Source organism: Acipenser ruthenus, chromosome 22 (genome assembly GCF_902713425.1).
Source record: "Acipenser ruthenus chromosome 22, fAciRut3.2 maternal haplotype, whole genome shotgun sequence".
Classification (NCBI taxonomy): domain Eukaryota; kingdom Metazoa; phylum Chordata; class Actinopteri; order Acipenseriformes; family Acipenseridae; genus Acipenser; species Acipenser ruthenus.
In genome coordinates this window covers 1,124,975-1,144,084 of record NC_081210.1, presented here as the reverse complement: position 1 = coordinate 1,144,084, position 19,110 = coordinate 1,124,975, and the positions used below count along the sequence as shown (strand labels likewise).

Genomic DNA, 19,110 nt, shown 5'->3' with positions numbered 1-19,110 from the left:
TTATTAGGAAACTGTCTTGAGAGAGAAAAAAAAATAATATAAGGAGATAATATCATTTTGTTGATTATAGTAACAATTAGTTACTGTAGTCCCTGATTCTATTCCTGGTTTAAGCGAAGAATATGCTCACTATGGCAACAGAAACTATAAACTGTTTTTCTCCCTAGCTTTCTGTATGCAAATATTAACAAGAGATTGGTTCAGTAACAGGCAGGTAGAAATATGCCAACATCCCTCATATACCTGCCTGTACTTCAATTTGAAAATTGAAGGGTAAAAATCAGTTCGGCAATTTCCACAGAGGGAGTAAGAACGGTGACAAACCGGTATAAAGCCATTATAGGGCGCAGTAAGGGGCCCAGAAAGCCGTAATTAAGTATGTTAATAAATATTATTTGAGATCTTATTAAAATAAATGTTTACAAGTACTTTACTACAACACATTGTTCAAAAACCTAAAGGGGACTGACCTGACTACAACTCCCGGCATGCCACTAAGTCCTACGGCGCTACGTGTGACGTAAAGGAAGCTGCGTGTTGCCGTTGGAAACGGCGGTAGCTGCCGCGGGAGGACTGAGCTGTGTTTGTTTACAAGTACAGTTGAGACAGCGAACCTGAGACTGAAAGAACCGGCTACACAGACACTGAAGCCGGGCTGGAGGAGCCAGGAGTCTGGGAGAAGATTCTAACTAGACTCGATTCATTCGGAAAAATACTTGTAGTCTGTAATATAACAAGCCGGAAAAATTCTGATTTTTTTTCAAAGTCTGAGAAACGTCAAACAGCTAGCTTCCGTGGACCGGCCATGTCTAAAGGTTAGTGTGTAATATTTAATGTATTAAAATACAGTGTCATGGTTCTCATCGAGTGACAGACTGAACACAGTTGTACCTGTTATTTACTGTACTCTCAAATCCCTACCACATGTGTACAGTGCTAGTACCATTATTTGGTAGAGATGTATAATATTCACGAGGCCTCTTTAAAGTCATTTATTCTGTTTGTTGGATGGTCAATTGGATATTTACCCTGCCCAGGTTAGCCCTGTAAGAAGAACTGTGAGCTGGCGGTGCAGTGGACAGTAAGTAACAAGCCTCTCTTAGCGACTGTGAGTAGTTTTGGTCCTAGGCTAGTGTGTGACCCCAACAGTACACCATTGCCCCCCTACCAGTATGATTGAAATTCAGAAACGAGTCACACTGTTGGCACTGTGGGTGCGTTTGTTTTTTTGAAGGTACGCAGCACTGTGTAGCCTAAGTGCTAATCTAAGTCACAGTTCCTGCAGAGTTTCTCTTTTTCTGTTCATCTCAGCGTGGCAGCATCCCTACGTCAACGTCTTCAAGCACTTCAAGATTGAAGAATGGAAGAAGTCAACGAAGGAGGGAGACGTGACAACATTTATGGTAAAGCAGAAAAGCACGTTATCACGCTGCTGTCAATGATGAATGCGGCTGCATTTCTACCGAGGGTAAAGACAATGGAACAGAAATATGGAGACATGAGAGAATTTATTTTTTTTTTTTCCCTTTTTGTTTTTTGTAGGACAAGACGCTGAAGTGTACTGTGTATCGGATTCGAGGACCCGTTCCTGCGAGTAACTACATCCTTTTGCCTAAAACAAGCACACAGTCCCTGGGTCTGACCGGGCGCTACCTCTACCTGCTTTTCAAACCCATCCCAGAAAAACACTTTGTGGTGCATCTAGATGTAGCAACAGAGGTACTGCAAAGACTATAGACTATGCAGTACACGAGCATATGAAACTGCTGGGGTTTTACAAACGTAGCTTGTTTGTGCAATGTAATGAGCAGCATGAATATAAAAGTCATTAGATAATATATAATACGTTTGTAGAAAAGTTACTAGGGGGGGAAAAATGTTTTATGTGTTTTTTTTTTTTTTTTCCTCTCCAGGATGGCCAAGTGATCCGTGTCTCTTTTTCAAACCTGTTCAAAGAGTTCAAATCAACAGCCACATGGCTGCAGTTCCCATTCCTCTGTGGAGCAGCCAAGGGGTCTGTGTACGAGAGCACCGCCAGGGCCGCTCGGCAGGGTAAGGGTGAGGGGGCTGGGGCTGTAGGACCATTGCCTTGCCTTGAAGAACACCCTTGCAGTGTGTGTGTGTGTTAGAACCAAAAGCAGCAGTTTGTACATATTACTTTCAGAGTATGTGAGTGACATTACATTATTTAAAAAAAATATAACATTTGGACAACAGCAACCAGTACCATTCACCTTAACAACGCTGAGAATGTGTGTTTTTTTTTTTTTTTTTTAAAGAATGAGATAATTACAGTGCCTGCCTGTCTGTATGTCAAGTTTTAAGCATTTAGTTGACTAATGCATTCTGTTGTATAGTAACCAACACCTGGTGTGTCTGTGTGTTTCACCTGCAGACCTAGTGGGTCCTGCCCCAGCCAGTGTGCGATGGATCTGCCTGATGATGGACCTGCAGTACCTCCTGTCCATGTACCTGAATCGCAGATACAGCCACCTGAAGAGCATCAAACTGTGTGCCAGCATGCTGCTGAAGAATCTGTTTACCAGCGACTTGCTCATTGACCCAGGTAGTAGACACAGTGCATGGAAGAACGATCAGCATAACATTTTCACTTGTTCCTGATGGGCAGCCAGAAAATGTTGGATTATCATTAGCAGACTTTAGCTTTGCTGTTTTTTCCAAACAACATACAGTTGGTAATTTGGTAATCTATTCAGTAGCATTGGCTCTGGCACTTAACCATGTGGCACTTAACTGGTTTCTAATCAATTCCTGTTTATCTATAGGCTTGACTTTCATTGAAGCCAAACAAGCCGGAGCAGTGATGCAAGGCAGTGGCCCGATGCCAAGAGAAATGTGTTTCCCTGTGCCGAAGGGAGGGAGCTGGCATGACCTCTACGACTACATTAGGTAAGGGTCCATTTTCAAATACCCCGTTTCATTCCTGCTAGTTTATCTTCACTAGCCTTACCGTAGTTCACTAAAAACAGTGCTTTACAGAATGGCTGTGTTGGCAGCAGTATGGAGTAGTGGTTAGGGCTCTGGACTCTTGACCGGAGGGTCGTGGGTTCAATCCCAGGTGGGGGACATTGCTGCTGTACCCTTGAGCAAGGTACTTTGCCTAGATTGCTCCAGTAAAAACCCAAATGTATAAATGGGTAATTGTATGTAAAAATAATGTGATATCTTGTAACAATTGTAAGTCACCCTGGATAAGGGCGTCTGCTAAGAAAATAATAATAATAATAATAATAATAATAATAAAAAATATGACATTTGTATTTCATGACATATGAAAGTGCCCTTCCTATCTGGTATTCAATTAACATATTATAGCAATAGAAAAGTAATTTAATCAGTGAACCTATCGCTTGATATTCCACTCCAATTCGTAATTGATCTTTTAATTTTTTTTGTATCTCTAGGTTTCCATCTGATGGAGGCAAGATGCCCTTTGACTCGATTCAGAAAGGACAAGCAACAGGTGAGTAAACCTTTTGGGTTTCCTTCATTTTTTCTTATATAAAAAAACAAAACAAAAAAAAAATCCAAAACCTGTAATAAAAACATTATTCATACTATTTATTTTTTCTACCAACAGCTGGTCCGACTCATTCAAATGTTGTTCGAGAGCTGCCACGTAATGTGAATCTCAGCAAGCCAGTCCAGGACAGAGTCTCCCTAATTCAGCAGATTACCAGCCCCAAACCGGTACATAGCATGCCTGCAGCTTCACATTATGGTCAAAGTATTATACTATACATTTGTGATAAATAGGTTTATCAATTAACACATGGTTCAGGGCCTGTTGTATACTGAAACAGAGAACAAACTCTAAGATGAGGGAGCTCAGCTCAGTGCTCAGAAGCAGAATCATTTCTTGTTTTCCAACAGGCTTTTCTATTAGAAAAACCAGCCAGCAGTTTTAAGTACCTAAAGGGACTGTGGAATCTGCTGTGTGAGATATCAAAGCAAAGAAGTGGAAGACCAAGCAGGGTTAACGACAGAATGAAACACGCAATATTGAAACAGAGGGAAATTGCAGCAAATACTGCACTGCTGCTGTCAGTGCTGAAACTGAGGGAGTGAGGGAATAACAGAGAGGGCAGCCCGTAAGAAACTTTACTTCACAGAGAAGCTCAAGCAAATGCCATTTAAAATTTGCTCAAGAAACAGGTTAAAAATGTTGAAGCAAAATGTTATGGTCTAATTAAACAAAAAGTAACATATTCCACTTTGATGGGAAATGAAAGGAGAAAATCCTGAACGAAGAATGCGTGATTCTTTAGGCTGTGTGTAAACTTTTGGCAGCAACTCTATATGTGTGTATATATTCCCTCTGTCAGCGGCCCCGTCGTCGAGCTCCCCTTTTGACTGCGAGTGTTCCTGAATTGCCTCCTGTGAGCTCTGCGTCACAGAGCAGGTCGCTGCATGACAGCTGGCAGGCTGAAGCTCTGGAGAGCGATCGTAAGGAAGATCCCGGTGCTTCGGGGGACAGCGTTCTCACTGCAGACGACGGCGGGATCCACGTGTTCGCCCACAGAGATGAGGAGATCAGTGTCCACAGACACAAAAGCTCCACGGAAGAGGTAGGCCTTGCAGGGGGAGTCTCCTGGGACAATGCCACTGAATACAAACTATTTCCATTTTCTCTGAACATGTACTGTATGTGCAGCTGGAGATAAAACGGACCATTTAATATGTGTGCTTATTCTTTCAGACCGTGTGCACGAGAGTAACCGGACCAGTGTCACTGCCAGCTAAAAAAGTAGCAGAACACACAGTAAGAGAATACACTATGCTTTCATACTACCTATTACTTCCCTACAGCAAAGAATATTTCTGTGGTATTTTAGAATAGATATGTTTCATCCTTAAGCACAACCACTTGTTGGTAACCATCTACTACTTATTTTCCTTTAAAGAAACTGCAACCGGATCCTATCCTGAAACTCAACAGAATCATCGGCTTCGGAGGCTGTACCACAAAATGTGTAAGACTTTAATGTAACTTTAAAGCAAAGCCAAAAAAAAACAACTCAAACTGGGAATATACTTGTCCATTATTTATTTGGTATCTTCAATGCTTTTTTGAGATTTTAACATATATCACGCTGCTGTAGTTTGTGTGTGGGTGTGTGTGCTATTGGTTCACTAACTTTCCTAATTAGATTTGCTTGTTCTTTTAGACTCTGTGGACAAAAACAGGCACAGCGGTGGTGTACCCCTGCCATGCTGTAATAGTCTCCATGGACATTGCATCAGGACAGCAAAGATTTTTTATTGGTCACACAGACAAGGTAAGCCACCCTATATGCATGGGAGCACAGTGAATGTTCGTTGGTGGAGGTTGAGAATAATTAACGAAACCCATTTGAGAAGCTTAGCGTTGATGTGTGGTTCATGCCCTGCTTTGATACTGGGTGGGACAGTAAATATGAAATTGGCTCCTGTAGCGCTGCAGGTATGTAAGTCCTGCGCTCTTTCATTCGTGCAGGTCTCTGCTCTGACATTCAATGGGAACTGCACTTTACTGGCATCGGCACAGACCGGGAACCTGAGCGTGGTGCGTGTGTGGAATTACCAGAAAGGGAGCTGCCTGTCCCTGTTTAAAACACACACGCACTCCGTCTCCTCTCTCAGGTACAGTAATCCTGTTTGATGCACAGCGGCAGTGCTTGTCTGATTCTGAGAATTTGAAACGTTGTTATTATTTTTATTTTCTTTAACAACCTGTTGTTGTGTTGCTTGTACAGCTTCTCTTACAGCGGTGGAGTCCTGTGTGGAGTGGGGAAAGATAACCATGGAAAAACTGTGAGTATTAAAGCACTTTGATAAACAAACAAAAAAAAAAAAAAGAGTAGCAGGGAAGCATGTACTCCACCCTAGCAGAGATTAGCTACACAAACCGTGAGGAGAAAGAAAATTGACCAGCAAATGTATTCAAAACCTCACACCTCCAAACTTCTCTTTAGGTTCTTTATATGTTAAAACAAAACACAAAAAACTACTAGACAGATGCTGCTACATATCCTCTGTAAGAGAAGAATTCGGTATTAAAATGATGATGGTATGAAACATAATGCAATGGACAGAATCAGTGGTTCAAGCTCTGCTTTAGTTCTCCGCTGAGCCCTTTTTCAAGTCAGTAGGTGGGTAGATGCCTACTGCCTGTTGGCACAGTATTATACGGCTGTAGAAAAGCTGAGTGCTTGTGCTCTCTGGGACAGATGGTTGTGGTGTGGAACACTTTGAAGGCGAATAAAGGAGGAGAGGTGGTGGTGATGGCCAAAGCACACACGGACGTGGACATACAGACCATGAAAATAGCATTTTTCGATGACACCAGGTACGCCATTTAACTCACTGTATTTGTACATAGCATTCATGAACAGTTTAACATCACTGTACGCTGCATGTGGGCCTTCCTAGTTATGGCCACATTGCCATGGCCTTTAATAACTGGCCTTTTGTTCCTGTGTTTCCCTAGGATGGTGTCCTGTGGGAGGGACAATATCCGTCTGTGGCGAGTGCGGAGTGGGTCCCTGCGCTCCTGCCCGGTTAATCTGGCTGAATATCATGCTGTGGAATTCACAGACGTCGCATTCGAACAGGGACACTTCGCCGACAGGGAACCTGAAGACAGGACTCTGTAAGTCTTAAGTTTAATTAAATAACCTTTTTTTTTTTTTTTTTTTTTTTTTACAAAATGCAAGTAAATTAGACTTTGCTTTGAAGCTGGAGATAATGCTGCTAATGAATTCCCCAGCCTGTGTGAAAGCAGGTAAACCCTGCGAGGGTAGAAAAAAAAGGGGGGCTTGAATTAAATACCACTGCTATAGTATACTAAGCGCAACTGCTTCAGAGATGCACTCCTAACAGATATTGCAAGTACATTTCGGTGAAAGACCTTCTGTGCCTCCTCACTAGCTCAGTCCTTAGACACATTACGCCAGCGTGCAGAGAGTGGCAGTAATGTTTTTACACCAGGGTGCAGAGAGTGGCAGTAATGTTTTTACACCAGCATACAGAGAGTGGCAGTAATGTTTTTACACCAGGGTGCAGAGAGTGGCAGTAATGTTTTTACACCAGGGTGCAGAGAGTGGCAGTAATGTTTTTACACCAGGGTGCAGAGAGTGGCAGTAATGTTTTTACACCAGCGTGCAGAGAGTGGCAGTAATGTTTTTACGCCAGCATACAGAGAGTGGCAGTAATGTTTTTACACCAGCATACAGAGAGTGGCAGTAATGTTTTTACACCAGCATACAGAGAGTGGCAGTAATGTTTTTACACCAGGGTGCAGAGAGTGGCAGTAATGTTTTTACACCAGGGTGCAGAGAGTGGCAGTAATGTTTTTACACCAGGGTGCAGAGAGTGGCAGTAATGTTTTTACACCAGCGTACAGAGAGTGGCAGTAATGTTTTTACACCAGCATACAGAGAGTGGCAGTAATGTTTTTACACCAGGGTGCAGAGAGTGGCAGTAATGTTTTTACACCAGGGTGCAGAGAGTGGCAGTAATGTTTTTACACCAGGGTGCAGAGAGTGGCAGTAATGTTTTTACACCAGCGTACAGAGAGTGGCAGTAATGTTTTTACACCAGGGTGCAGAGAGTGGCAGTAATGTTTTTACACCAGGGTGCAGAGAGTGGCAGTAATGTTTTTACACCAGGGTGCAGAGAGTGGCAGTAATGTTTTTACACCAGGGTGCAGAGAGTGGCAGTAATGTTTTTTTTCTTGCTGCTTAGATTCGCCTGCAGCAAGAGTGGCCACATCCTGGAGATCGACTACATGAGCGTGTCAATCAAAAATGTGAGGCGCCTGCTCCCGTCCCAGCAGAAACACTCGCAGCGGAGAGAGAAGCAGACCTTCAGCACAGGTATCCGTGACTCGTGAGGAAGCAGCTGTCTGGTGTTTGAAACAGCGTGTTGTGGTTCTTCAAGAACAGCTTGATAAAGTCCTGTGTCATGGCAAAGATTGTGTTGGGATTTTGAGAGCAGGTATCAAGGGTAGACGTGATCTCTGGATTATAGGGGTAGAGAAACTGGGTGTAAAAAAGGACAGAATTGGGGACTGGAGGGGCGTTCATTGGGAGATCATGAGAATGTACTGTATGCTTTCGATGGAGATGGAATAAGGGATAAATAAATGGACAATCTTCTTTCTAGGACTTGGGATCGCAATAAACAGCATCAGTATCTCGTCCGCCTTCTGTGCTACGGGGTCAGATGATGGGTACCTTCGGCTCTGGCCCCTTGATTTTTCCACTGTGTTTTTGGAAGCAGGTAAGGGGAGCTTCTGTTAATCTGTTATTGATGCGTGTATCCTCATACGCCTCTGCCCTTTAAAGACATTGGAGCTTTAGTATATATGTAACGTGTGGTGAATATCCTGCAGCTTTCACTTCTTATTCTCCCATCTCATGTACAGTATTGTTTGAATAATCCCTCGTGATGAAGATGATTTAATTATTTTGTCGTCTCTCCCTGAAACATGGAAGAACCTTGTCATGCCTTGTTTTTCCCAACCTTCCAAAAATAGAACTAACTCCTTTATTCAGCCAGGTTAAAAAATTGAAAAAAAATACTCTGACAGAGACTTATTCAAATCACTGAACACAGCAGAATGGAGATTTACATTTGCAATATGAAATGCTTCCCCACCATTATAGTCGTTACTATAATATTTTAATACCAGACAAACAAAATGCTGAATTATTGCTGCTGACAACAAAGCAGTTCTAAACTAAATGGCTTCTGTCAGCTTTTTTTTACTCCCTTATAAATGACAGTTTTTCATAAGGCATATGGCCTTCAGTGCTAACCTGTTAACCCCAAATGAATATAAACTGGTGCCTTAAACATTCTCACTTTTCTCTTCGGTGCTGGTGATGTAATAGGCTGCAGATCTGACTCGGAGCTAGAAAAACCTTCATGTTGTTTCTGAAGACCATACCTTCTACATCAATGACCCTTTTTGTAAATAAGCCTGCAAATTTTCAAGTGTAATATATATATATCTATTTCTTTTTTATCTCTACCAGAGCACGAAGGACCGGTGAGTTTGGTGAACATCGGGCCAGAGGGGGCGCATGTCCTCGCTGCCACCTCGACAGGGAACCTGGGGTACCTGGATGTGAGCAGCCGAGCGTACAGCACGCTGATGAGGTCTCACACAGACACAGTGCAGGGGTTTAGCATTGATGGGATTCGCAGGAACATCGTCACAGTGTCTCTGGACAACAGCGTCCGGGTCTGGGATATTGACTCAATGCAGCAGGTGGGTCGACTGTACGTCTAGATATATACAGTATATGTGTGTGTGTGTGTGTGTATATATATATTATAATTATAATTGCAGTGAAATACAAGCAAATAGATTCTGTCGGGGGGTTCTGGGATCAGAAGCAGCCCTTTTAAACAATTAAATCTTATATAGACAGATAAAGTCATATTAACGTCAAAACTGTTCCAAGGCACACTGGTACTGTCCATGTCATGTGGTATGACATGGTATTATCTGCAATTTGATTAACTTTCTTTTGCTCTCTTTATACCCTCTCTATGTGCTGCACAGCTGTTTGACTTTATCTCAGAAGACACCCCCTGTGCTGTTGCTTTCCACCCAGTGCAGCAAGTGTTTGCCTGCGGGTTCAGCTCCGGGCTTGTACGAGTCTTCAACATTGCCAGCTCCAGTCTCCTCGCAGAACACAAGTAAGTACAGTACAGGCTCACAGAGTGCATACTGATATACAAGTCGAGGGACTGAAATAGAAGCTGCATCGCTATTATCCAGACCATGCTTTAACTACCTGTTAGTTTTGACTATGAATAAAAAAAGTAATATGGCGCAAATAGTATTTTAAACTGCTGTATTTTATTATTATTATTATTATTATTATTATTATTATTATTTTTATCTGCTAAGCAAATTTAAATACCATCTTGGATGCAAAGCTTAAAAGGCGTCATCATGGTCACTATAATTACAGAACATTGAAGCTCCTTAGCTGAGCCTGTAAATTAATTTATGTAATCCTATTTCACTGCCAGACTCATTTACAGGTGATCGATAGAACTCAGAAACACCAGAATAGCAATGGAAGATGCCTGCTGCTAACTGAGCCCATTGTTCGCTGATTCTGAACGATCTAGGCTAACGGATTGTATTCAGTTTTACTGGTGAATCTTTGACCACGTCTCTGATAATAAGAAACAACCAAGGAGTATTAAGAGTTTGGTGCTGTGCTTCCCCTGTGTGGAGTGTGATCTCTGTCTCTTCGGCTTGCAGGCAGCACCGGGGTCAGGTGATCGGGCTGGCATTCTCCCCGGACGGAGAGAACATGTACAGCGCTGGCTCTCTGGGCTCCCTGGCGCTGTATAACTCAGTGGAGGAGGACCATCACATCCTCAGAGTCTTGGGTAAGAGACTTACTGCTGATGAGCTTCTGCTGCAACCGAACCTCACAGCTTAATGTGTAAGGACTGAGAACCTCCTTTCTGGGGGGGGGGGGGTCCTTAACTTCATTTGGCAGCTTGTTGTGATTGGTGATTGTTTTCCTCTGCCTCAGGCAATGTGGTAGCGAGAGGCAGCGAGCGCAGTCCTGAGGCGCTGACTGTGAGCAGCGACAGCAGGAGCCTGGCCTTTGTCGGCCCCGCGGAGTACACTGTTACAGTGATGGATGCCCGTTCCCTGGATGAGGTAACGCAGAGTTCAGTATTAGGCTCCAGGGCACTGTTCTCCCAATCCATTACTCCATAATCTCTTCTGCTATGGAGCTCAGTAGCATGGAAAGCACTGATGGTTTCTCTCTCTCTCTCTCTCTCTCTCTCTCTCTCTCTCTCTCTCTCTCTCTCTCAGCTCATGCGGATAGATGTGAGTATCCTGGACCTGTTGAGCACAAGCCTGGACTCTGCTGTGAAGGTCTGCTTTGCTCCTGTTGCAACTGGGCACCTGTTAGTGACCACATCGTCCAATAAGATCCTCTGGATGAACACCAAGTCTGGACGACTGATCAGAGAGGTAAAAAAAAAAAAACTTTTTTTTTTTTTTTTTTTTTTAAAGGAAGGTTATTGCTGTCCACACTAATGCAGTGCTCCTTGCCTTTCCTTCTGGTCAGATTCCCAATGCCCATAAACACGTGTGTTCCTCCGTGTCCGTGACTGATGACGCACGCTTCCTGTTGACTGCGGGAGACAAGGCAGTCAAAGTCTGGGATTACCACATGAAACATGACATCAACTTCCAGGTGAGAGATGGGCTTTCCAGTAATCTGTGTAAAAGCAGTGTTTTTATTTATTCCCTGTAATATTATGTATATGCTCCGTACATAAGTTGTTTTGTCTGTGAATATGATTTATAAAATACACCTTTTTTATTGCATATTAAATTGCAGCCCAAGCAAAAGCTAAATATAACAGATCTCAAGTTACAAAAGTAAACGTTCTGAAGAGTAGCAGCCTGAAGGCTCAAATCTCATTGGCAGTAACTTTGTTCTTGTGTCTTCCCCAGGTCTTCATCGGTCATTCTCAGCCAGTCCAACAAGTGACCTTCACTCCAGACCAGCTTGGGGTCGTCACCGCAGGAGACGCAGTGTATATTTGGGATTTCCTGGCCAATCCTCACGAACCACAGGCGAGCAGAGAGTAAGCAGCGAAACCATTTATTTAGCGTTGTCGTCGGTGTCGAGAGAGGCTGTGCAGAGGCAGTGATGTGGGTTTCTTCATTTCAGTACAGTATCATTTCTTACTTGGTGTCTCCTCTCTATTTTAAGTGTTCCTGCACCAGCTCCAGCTGTGACACAATCTCCTTTTAAGTCTGGTAGGTGTTTAATTAGTAGAAAACGTATCGCTGCTGTATAGCAGTTTTAGTTATAATGGAACAGCCCCTTTGGTTGTTCAGTTTGCCCAGTCCAGTCACTGATTTACATGTGTTGTTCAGTTTCAGTTGGGGACCCAGAACTGCACTTGAGTCGGGCGTTGCTGTCAAACGGGATGCCTCGAGAGGCTGTGCCGGTTCCTTCCTCCTCCTCCCCTCCCTGCCTGGATATCAGCGTCATAGAGCAGGCGGGACAAGGTGAGCTTAATGGGAACCACAGAAGTCAAGTAAACGTTTCAGCCAGTACATTGGTTTTCAACCTGGGATCTGGGGACCTGGGGGTTTGTAAAGGCTGCCCATGGTGTCTCCATCACATTGTGAAAACTTCCCCTTATCCTGTTCTCAGGTTTCTTCTCGCTGTGTGAAGAGGTAGAGGGGTCAGCCCTGGGCAGTAGCTCTGCAGGAGCAGCGAGGGGCTCCTTCCTGCGTGTCACAGTGCCTCCTTCAAGCAGAGAGAGGGGGAAACCCAGCCTGCAGAATGAGCTGGATCTACTCGGAGACGGTAAGTCCAGCCCAGAGCCAAGGTTTCAAGATAACGCATAACAAGAAGCTCCAAAAGAGTTTCAATTATTACAATATTAATGTGTATAAGACCACATGTTTGCAACACTAATGTGTATGTAGATTACGAATAAACACATGCATATTTCTGAAAATGTAATGAAAAAATTTGAACAGTTTAACTCTAAACTGTTAACACCCCTAAAAAAAAAAACAAAAAAAAAACAACCTGTCTCATTGTTGCATTCTGTTTTTCTCTCCCTTTGCAGATGTGTTGCATGAAGAGGAAGAGGAGCAGGAGGAGGAGCGGGAGAAGACCTTAGTCCGTCCGGACGCCTATAAACACTTCACACCGCGCTTCAGAACGTCAGCCCTTGCTCAGGTACTGTACGCAGAGGACTCGGAACCAAAAGAAACCTTTCTGACTCGCAAGCCTAACCGTTGTTGAATATCTGCTGTATTCCCGCTTACAGGATGCAGTGGCTCCCCCTGCTGGGGAAGAGAGCTTGAGACTGAAGGCAGTGATCGGATACAACGGAAATGGACGAGGGAACATGGTTTGGAATCCAGATACAGGTACGTTTAACAGTACAGGCTTTCTCTTGCTAAGGGGAAAGGCAGATAGATTAATTTCCTATTCAGAGTTTCTCTGTGGGACACAGATACTGTACGTGTGTTTGTGATCCGCAGGTTTGTTTGCATACTCGTGCGGCTCTGTGGTAGTGCTGGAGGATCTTCATGCAGGCTCCCAGAAGCACTGGGTCGGACACACAGAGGAGATCTCAACCTTGGCTGTCACCAACGATGCACAGGTGGGATTGAATCTCTCAGACCTGCTCTGAGAGATTCATTATAATAAATGTTACTATAGACATTCATGGTACCCTTGTGATGTGACAGTGCTGTCTTCATTCCCTTTTCCCAACGACACATTAGGCTAGATTGTCAAAGATGTTTACTCCAAATCGTCATTGGCACAATTTATTTCAGAAAGGAAAAAAAACCCAGACGTTGCACTGTTACCTTACTGCAGTCTGTCTTCCCCATTGAACAGACAGTCGCTTCAGCTTCGGGAGGCAGTGATGGGACTTGCAGCCTGATCTGCATCTGGAATGTCAAAGACGGGTCCAGGAGGAGTACCATCTCTTACCACAAGGGGGCGGTGCAGGCAATGACTTACTCCAGAGATGATTTCTTCCTCCTTTCTGCAGGTGAGGTGCACGTGCTGGGAGACTTGCAGATCCTGATAATTCACATCATTTACTGTTTAGTTGAGTTTGAAGGGTCTAAGCTCCCCATATGATCTCCCAATTGAATTTGCTGGCTGTGAAATCACTAATACTGTGCTTCAAGATTACAATGAAACTGGTGAAAGGTGGGTACATTTAAGTTAGTGTAACTGTAGTGTTTTTTTTTTTTTTTTGCTGCTGTTTTCAGGAGATTACAGGGACCCTGCCATTGCTCTCTGGAGCACCAACAGTTACCAGCTGCTGACCAGCGTCCGCCTTGCAGAGCCAATCCACGACCTGTCCTTCAACCCTGCCTCCGCCAGCCAGCTGGCCTGCGTGGGCAGCGGCGGGGTGATGTTCTGCCTCATCGAGCAGCAAGGGAAGGACGCACGGTTAAAGGTGAGCACGGGGTGAGACCATCTGCTCGGAGAAACGGTGACCCTGCCTGAACTGTCATCGAGAACACCCGCTGAGATTGAGATTGTTTGAGCTGAGTCACCACTAAACAAAAAAAAAACCCAAACATTTCACATGTCCCTCCACGATACTCCAACCCATTTTTATATATATATATATATATATATATATATATATATATATATATATATATATATAATATCCTTCAAACAGTCGTACCTGCTGTAAATTTAATTCCTTCTTAGCTATCTGAAAAAAGTTATTTCAGTAGAGTTGTGTTTTTCTAATCTGACATATCTCTATCTCTTTCACATATATATATATATATATATATATATATATATATATATATAATCTCGCTAGATCTCGCGATATATCTTTCGTCCGTTCTCCCCGGCTGTAGCGGGTGTTTAATTATGGATGAGCAGTCTGAATCCATTATTTCCAGTGAGTATGCCACCCTCCTGATTGCTGGGTTCTCATCTCTCCCAGGTACACAAGGCTCCCGTGCCTGGGGAGTTGGGGGAGGTGGAGCTCACAGCGCTCTGCTACAGCGCCGACTCCATCCTGTACACCGGCACCAACAGCGGCAGGGTCTGCGCCTGGGACTCCCACACCAGCCGCTGCTTCATGACCTGGGAGGCTGATGAGGGAGAGATCGGTGCGTCCGGCTTTGCATTCATTCATTCAGAGAGAGAGTGTTACATGTACCTAGATGTGTGAACCAGCTTGCAAATGTGCATGCACTGAATGCAGATCATGGTGATCTATGTATTTTGTGACACTGACTGACAGCTGTCATTTTCCTAGTTTTGTTCTATTGTTTTTTGTTTGAGAGTTTAGGAATAATGATACACATACATTCCACATTATAGTAAACATGTAGAGGCACTGTGATGTGAGGGGGATACACATCACACCCAGCATGTTTTTGTGGTGGTGCAACAGCGTTACTGTTTAAGGATGTGACCTTGGCGTACTGCAATGGTATGATGGTGACACTTAACTGCTGTAGGATATTTGGACTTGATAGGTTATTCTCCATTAATTGCGTGATGGATGGATAAAGAGATAGATAGACTGATGGGTGAATACTATTGTGCTAGCCCTGTGCCCTGTCTGCTCTCAGGAGTCCTGCTGTGCCGAGGGAACAGGGTGATGAGTGGCAGCAACACCAACAGGATCCGGCTGTGGGCCGTGGCGGCTGTGCAGGGAATGAGGCACCAGAGCTCAGGGGACAGGTGAGCACTGGAAACCTCGGGAAACATGAACACTCACTGCAGGGGCTTCATTTATAATCCTACTGTGTAAACCCAATGTGACTTGCTTGGCGTGCATGTTTAGTAAAACCACCCTTAAAGTAACAGCTAGAAAAATACTGTGCTTTTGCATTTTGAAACCATGCATGACAAACTCCATTTGGACGGCTTCCTTCCCTGTGTGCAAAAATTATTTCAATTTCTACAAGTGCTAGTTGTGTCTCGTTATGGTGTGTTCACTTATACAAAGTGGAAAAGGAGCCACCTTAAATATTGACTGTTATTTTTACTAATATAAAACTGTACATTTCCTTTCGGATTAAAGGCAGCATGCTGGGTGTTCAGGTTCTTGATGATGAGTTACACTCTTGGATTATTAAAGGAAGGGTTAAATAAAGTTTCCAGTATGGGCTCCCCTGGTCCCTCACTGACTCCCTCTCTAACCCCCTGCCTCCCAGGAGCAGCTCAGTCCTGCTGGAGCACGAGATGCTGCTGGACGGCACAGTGGTCAGCGCTGCCTTCGATGATGTCATGGACATGGGAATCGTAGGCACCACCACCGGCACACTCTGGTACATTAACTGGGAGGAAAACACCAGCATCCGGCTCATCAGCGGGCACAAGAACAAGGTGGGTGTGCTCCGACAAGGGTGTCATTCATTTCAGTAGCGCACCAATACGGTCACCCTGTATCTTAACGTAGGCTGTGAAGTATTCTATCATTCCTATTGCAGGCCCTGCACTGCAGTCTTCATATTGTGGTGTTATTACTATGTGAACCCCATCCATAACTATAAAACACTCAATAATGCTAAAGAAATCCAGAAATCCAATGACAAGCATTTGAACTAGACTTTCATTTAAAAAACACTTTGTTCTTTTCTCTCTCTCTCTCTCTCTCTCTCTCTCTCTCTCTCTCTCTCTCTCTCTCTCTCTCTCTCTCTCTCTCTCTCTCGCACTGTTTTCCTATATCTAAATAAGAATATACTGATATAGAAGAAGGAAACATTGTGATTATCAGATGTCTTCCTCCCCCCGCTTGTCTTTCTGCAGGTGAACGATGTAGCCTTCAGTCCAGACGAGGGTCACTTTGCCACGTGTGCACAGGACGGCAGTGTGCGGGTATGGGCAGCACCCAGCATGGAGCTTGTGGTGCAGTTCCAGGTGCTAAATCAGGTGAGAAGCAGAAGAGTCCGGTTTGGAAAATAATTTGCAAAAAAAAAAGAGGAAATGCAATAGAACGTATTCATTACAACGTGAATCTCACCAATGGCTTGTCTCTTTACAGGGCTGCCTGTGCATGGCATGGAGCCCAGCCTCTCCCAGCCAGGAGCACAGTGACAGCAAGCGCGTCGCGGCAGGATACAGTGACGGGACACTGCGCGTCTTCAGCATCCTCACCAGCGAGATGGAGCTGAAGCTGCACCCACACCCCGTGGCCGTCACAGCCATCCAGTACTCTGCAGACGGTAGGGACACCAAGCGCCCAGCACTCTCAGGACCACATCCTCACGCTAAAACAAAAGGACTGTTTTAAGAAATGTCTTTTAAGGACTGTTTTTTTTAAAAAAAAGGTCAAACGCTGTTTGAAAATGGGAACTTTTAAATCTGTATACAATTGATTAACAATCCACAACAAAACATTCCTTAAAATAGACCTTATAGTTTTGTGACAAAAGTGTACAAAAAAGAAAAACTTATTCAGACAGTGGTTGATAGTAATAATGATCTCTTACAGATATCAGTCCTCTCTTACATGCATATTATGAATAGGAACGTACCAATTATTGCATATCCATGACAGTGAAAAGTATAAGTGCTTTCCCTCCGTCGCTGCAGGCCAGGTGGTTCTCTCGGGTGGGAAGGATGGACTCATGGCCGTGAGCAGCCCTCGGACAGGCATGACCATCCGCATCATCAGTGACCACAAGGGGGCGTCCATCAACTGCATTCAGTGCACCAAGAAGCAGGTCAGAGCCGTGGATAAACTGGAGTACATCAAAGATCTGCAGCGCTGCAGTAGTTGGAGCAGCGGGGGGGGGTGGGGTTTGTGTTTAAGTTATTATTATTATTATTATTTTTTTTTTTAGTACAATGAATTTGGACTGGAAGGAAGCGAGATGTGGTTGGCTGCCAGCTCAGACCGGCGCGTCAGCATCTGGGCTGCTGATTGGATGAAGGACAAGTGTGAGCTCATCGACTGGCTGAGCTTCCCGGCGCCTGCACTTGATGACGAGGTAAAACCAGCGACACCAAAAAGTAAAACAAGCACAGACTGCCTGTTAAAATAGGCAGGCATCTCACAACTTTCAAAATAGCAAAGACAAGGGGTTAGAGGCTAGCATGTATAGCCGCTGAGCTGCTGGTTGTGCAGGTGTTATTTCTGGTTCATCATGGCTGTTTTTGTTCTTTTTTTTTGCCAGGAGTCTGACTCTTTGCCCCCCAGCCTGGCTGCCTTCTCTCCCTCTGAGCCGGGGGTGGTACTGTATGTGGGGTACGGAATGGAGAGAGAGATCACTTTCTACAGCCTGCACCAGAAACGGGTAAAGCACTGCCTGGAGCATCGGATTGGCAGGGCTACTGAAGATTAAAGGATGGTTCATAATTGAATCGTACAGCCATCGCTGAGGTTGATTTTTCGAATCTCTAGAGTCGTTCCGCTGTCTGGCGATCCTGGAGACTGGTTGCCATGTTGCACGCCCATGTTCTAGTGGTCGCAAGAATAAAGTTTGAACCAGCCTGAATTCTGTAGAGCCACAAGTGTGCCTACGTTGCGAGGATCTGTGTTATAAGCAGTAATTCCTCATGCAGGTCACGTGACCTCTTGCTCATTTAATAATCTTTTGTTCTGCAGATTATCAGGAAGATTGCTCTGTCCCACTGGGCAACATGTTTAAGCCTGTCTCCAAGAGGACAGCTTATTACGGTTGGCTGTAATGGTAAGCAGTCTTTTTTGTCCACGTTTTAGATTTGTAGATTTTTTTTTTTTTCTTGTTCTGCAATGTGATTTGTTGTCTGTTTCTAGAGCGACTTATAAAGCTGATCAAGTCAAGAAACGGAAAGTTCCAGGATTTCACAGCCCACAGCGACGTGGTCCACGTCTGCAGATTCACCCCGTCTGGCAAACTGCTCTTCACTTCTGCCTACAACGAAATCCTGCTGTGGGAGGTCCGGGGCTTATAGAGACTGCGATCAATCAACTTCCCTTTGAGAATCTCTAAAGAAGAGAGAAACATTTTGAAATGCATATCGACTGATATAATCTGTGATTACCCCCCTCCCCCAAATCATAAACCACTCAACTGACCAGACTAGAAAACTGAATACCACAGAATCACAGCAACCTTTTTAAGATGTTTCTCAACAGAGAAGCCAGCATAGGAGCAGGAAAAAAATTAATAAACTCATACAATGATGATTCTGGTGTTTGAATTGGTGCCGGATTGCTGAAAGAAAGAAGACAAAGTCCCATCTGCTTGATGGATTTACGACCCCCAGTCATGTCTGAAAATCTGCTGTGCAAGTGAGAAAAAAAAAAACATGCTAACAGCATTCAGTTATGTATATTTTAGCATTTCTTGGTATGCATTTCTGATTACTATTATTATTGTTCCAAAAGAGCCTGTTTTATTATTTGTTTTTTACAGTAATTAACTTTTAAGTAGTATGTTAGTGCCTTACTTTTTGTACTTGCTTTTAATAAAGTTTTATATTTGAAATGTACAATGTGATATTTGCATTGAAGTCACATCCAAAGCAGGATTCCCTGTGCACAGTCCTGGTGGCTACATCCCGTCATACCACCAGGTGTCAGTGTTGTTGTGCTCAC

At 44.0% G+C, this 19,110-nt stretch overlaps 1 protein-coding gene across 1 annotated transcript; it reads left to right on the top strand.

Moving 5' to 3' along the window:
• The first annotated feature begins 271 nt into the window (after positions 1-271).
• LOC117973654 (WD repeat-containing protein 90) lies at positions 272-19,007 on the top strand. The gene is made up of 43 exons (XM_034926640.2): positions 272-815; positions 1,312-1,403; positions 1,543-1,719; positions 1,914-2,052; positions 2,396-2,566; positions 2,787-2,910; positions 3,426-3,484; positions 3,602-3,711; positions 4,347-4,589; positions 4,721-4,783; positions 4,926-4,994; positions 5,190-5,300; positions 5,498-5,643; positions 5,757-5,814; positions 6,231-6,349; positions 6,491-6,652; positions 7,747-7,877; positions 8,167-8,283; positions 9,042-9,277; positions 9,575-9,711; positions 10,289-10,419; positions 10,569-10,699; positions 10,859-11,020; positions 11,118-11,246; positions 11,510-11,643; positions 11,772-11,818; positions 11,939-12,073; positions 12,222-12,377; positions 12,646-12,758; positions 12,850-12,952; positions 13,067-13,188; positions 13,431-13,587; positions 13,814-14,004; positions 14,515-14,683; positions 15,152-15,263; positions 15,740-15,911; positions 16,335-16,457; positions 16,570-16,750; positions 17,121-17,251; positions 17,372-17,518; positions 17,705-17,824; positions 18,136-18,220; positions 18,307-19,007. The coding sequence occupies exons 1-43, from the start codon at positions 806-808 to the stop codon at positions 18,462-18,464; spliced, it is 5,583 nt and encodes a 1,860-aa protein (XP_034782531.2). The 5' UTR covers positions 272-805; the 3' UTR covers positions 18,465-19,007.
• Positions 19,008-19,110: the final 103 nt, after the last annotated feature.

What these genes read in the sequence shown, in the direction of transcription:
- LOC117973654 (XM_034926640.2), top strand. An exon ending in TCACATCCTCAGAGTCTTGG is followed by an intron (nt 10,420 to 10,568) that starts GTAAGAGACTTA and finishes CCTCTGCCTCAG; the next exon opens with GCAATGTGGTAGCGAGAGGC. An exon ending in GAACCACAGGCGAGCAGAGA is followed by an intron (nt 11,644 to 11,771) that starts GTAAGCAGCGAA and finishes CTCTATTTTAAG; the next exon opens with TGTTCCTGCACCAGCTCCAG.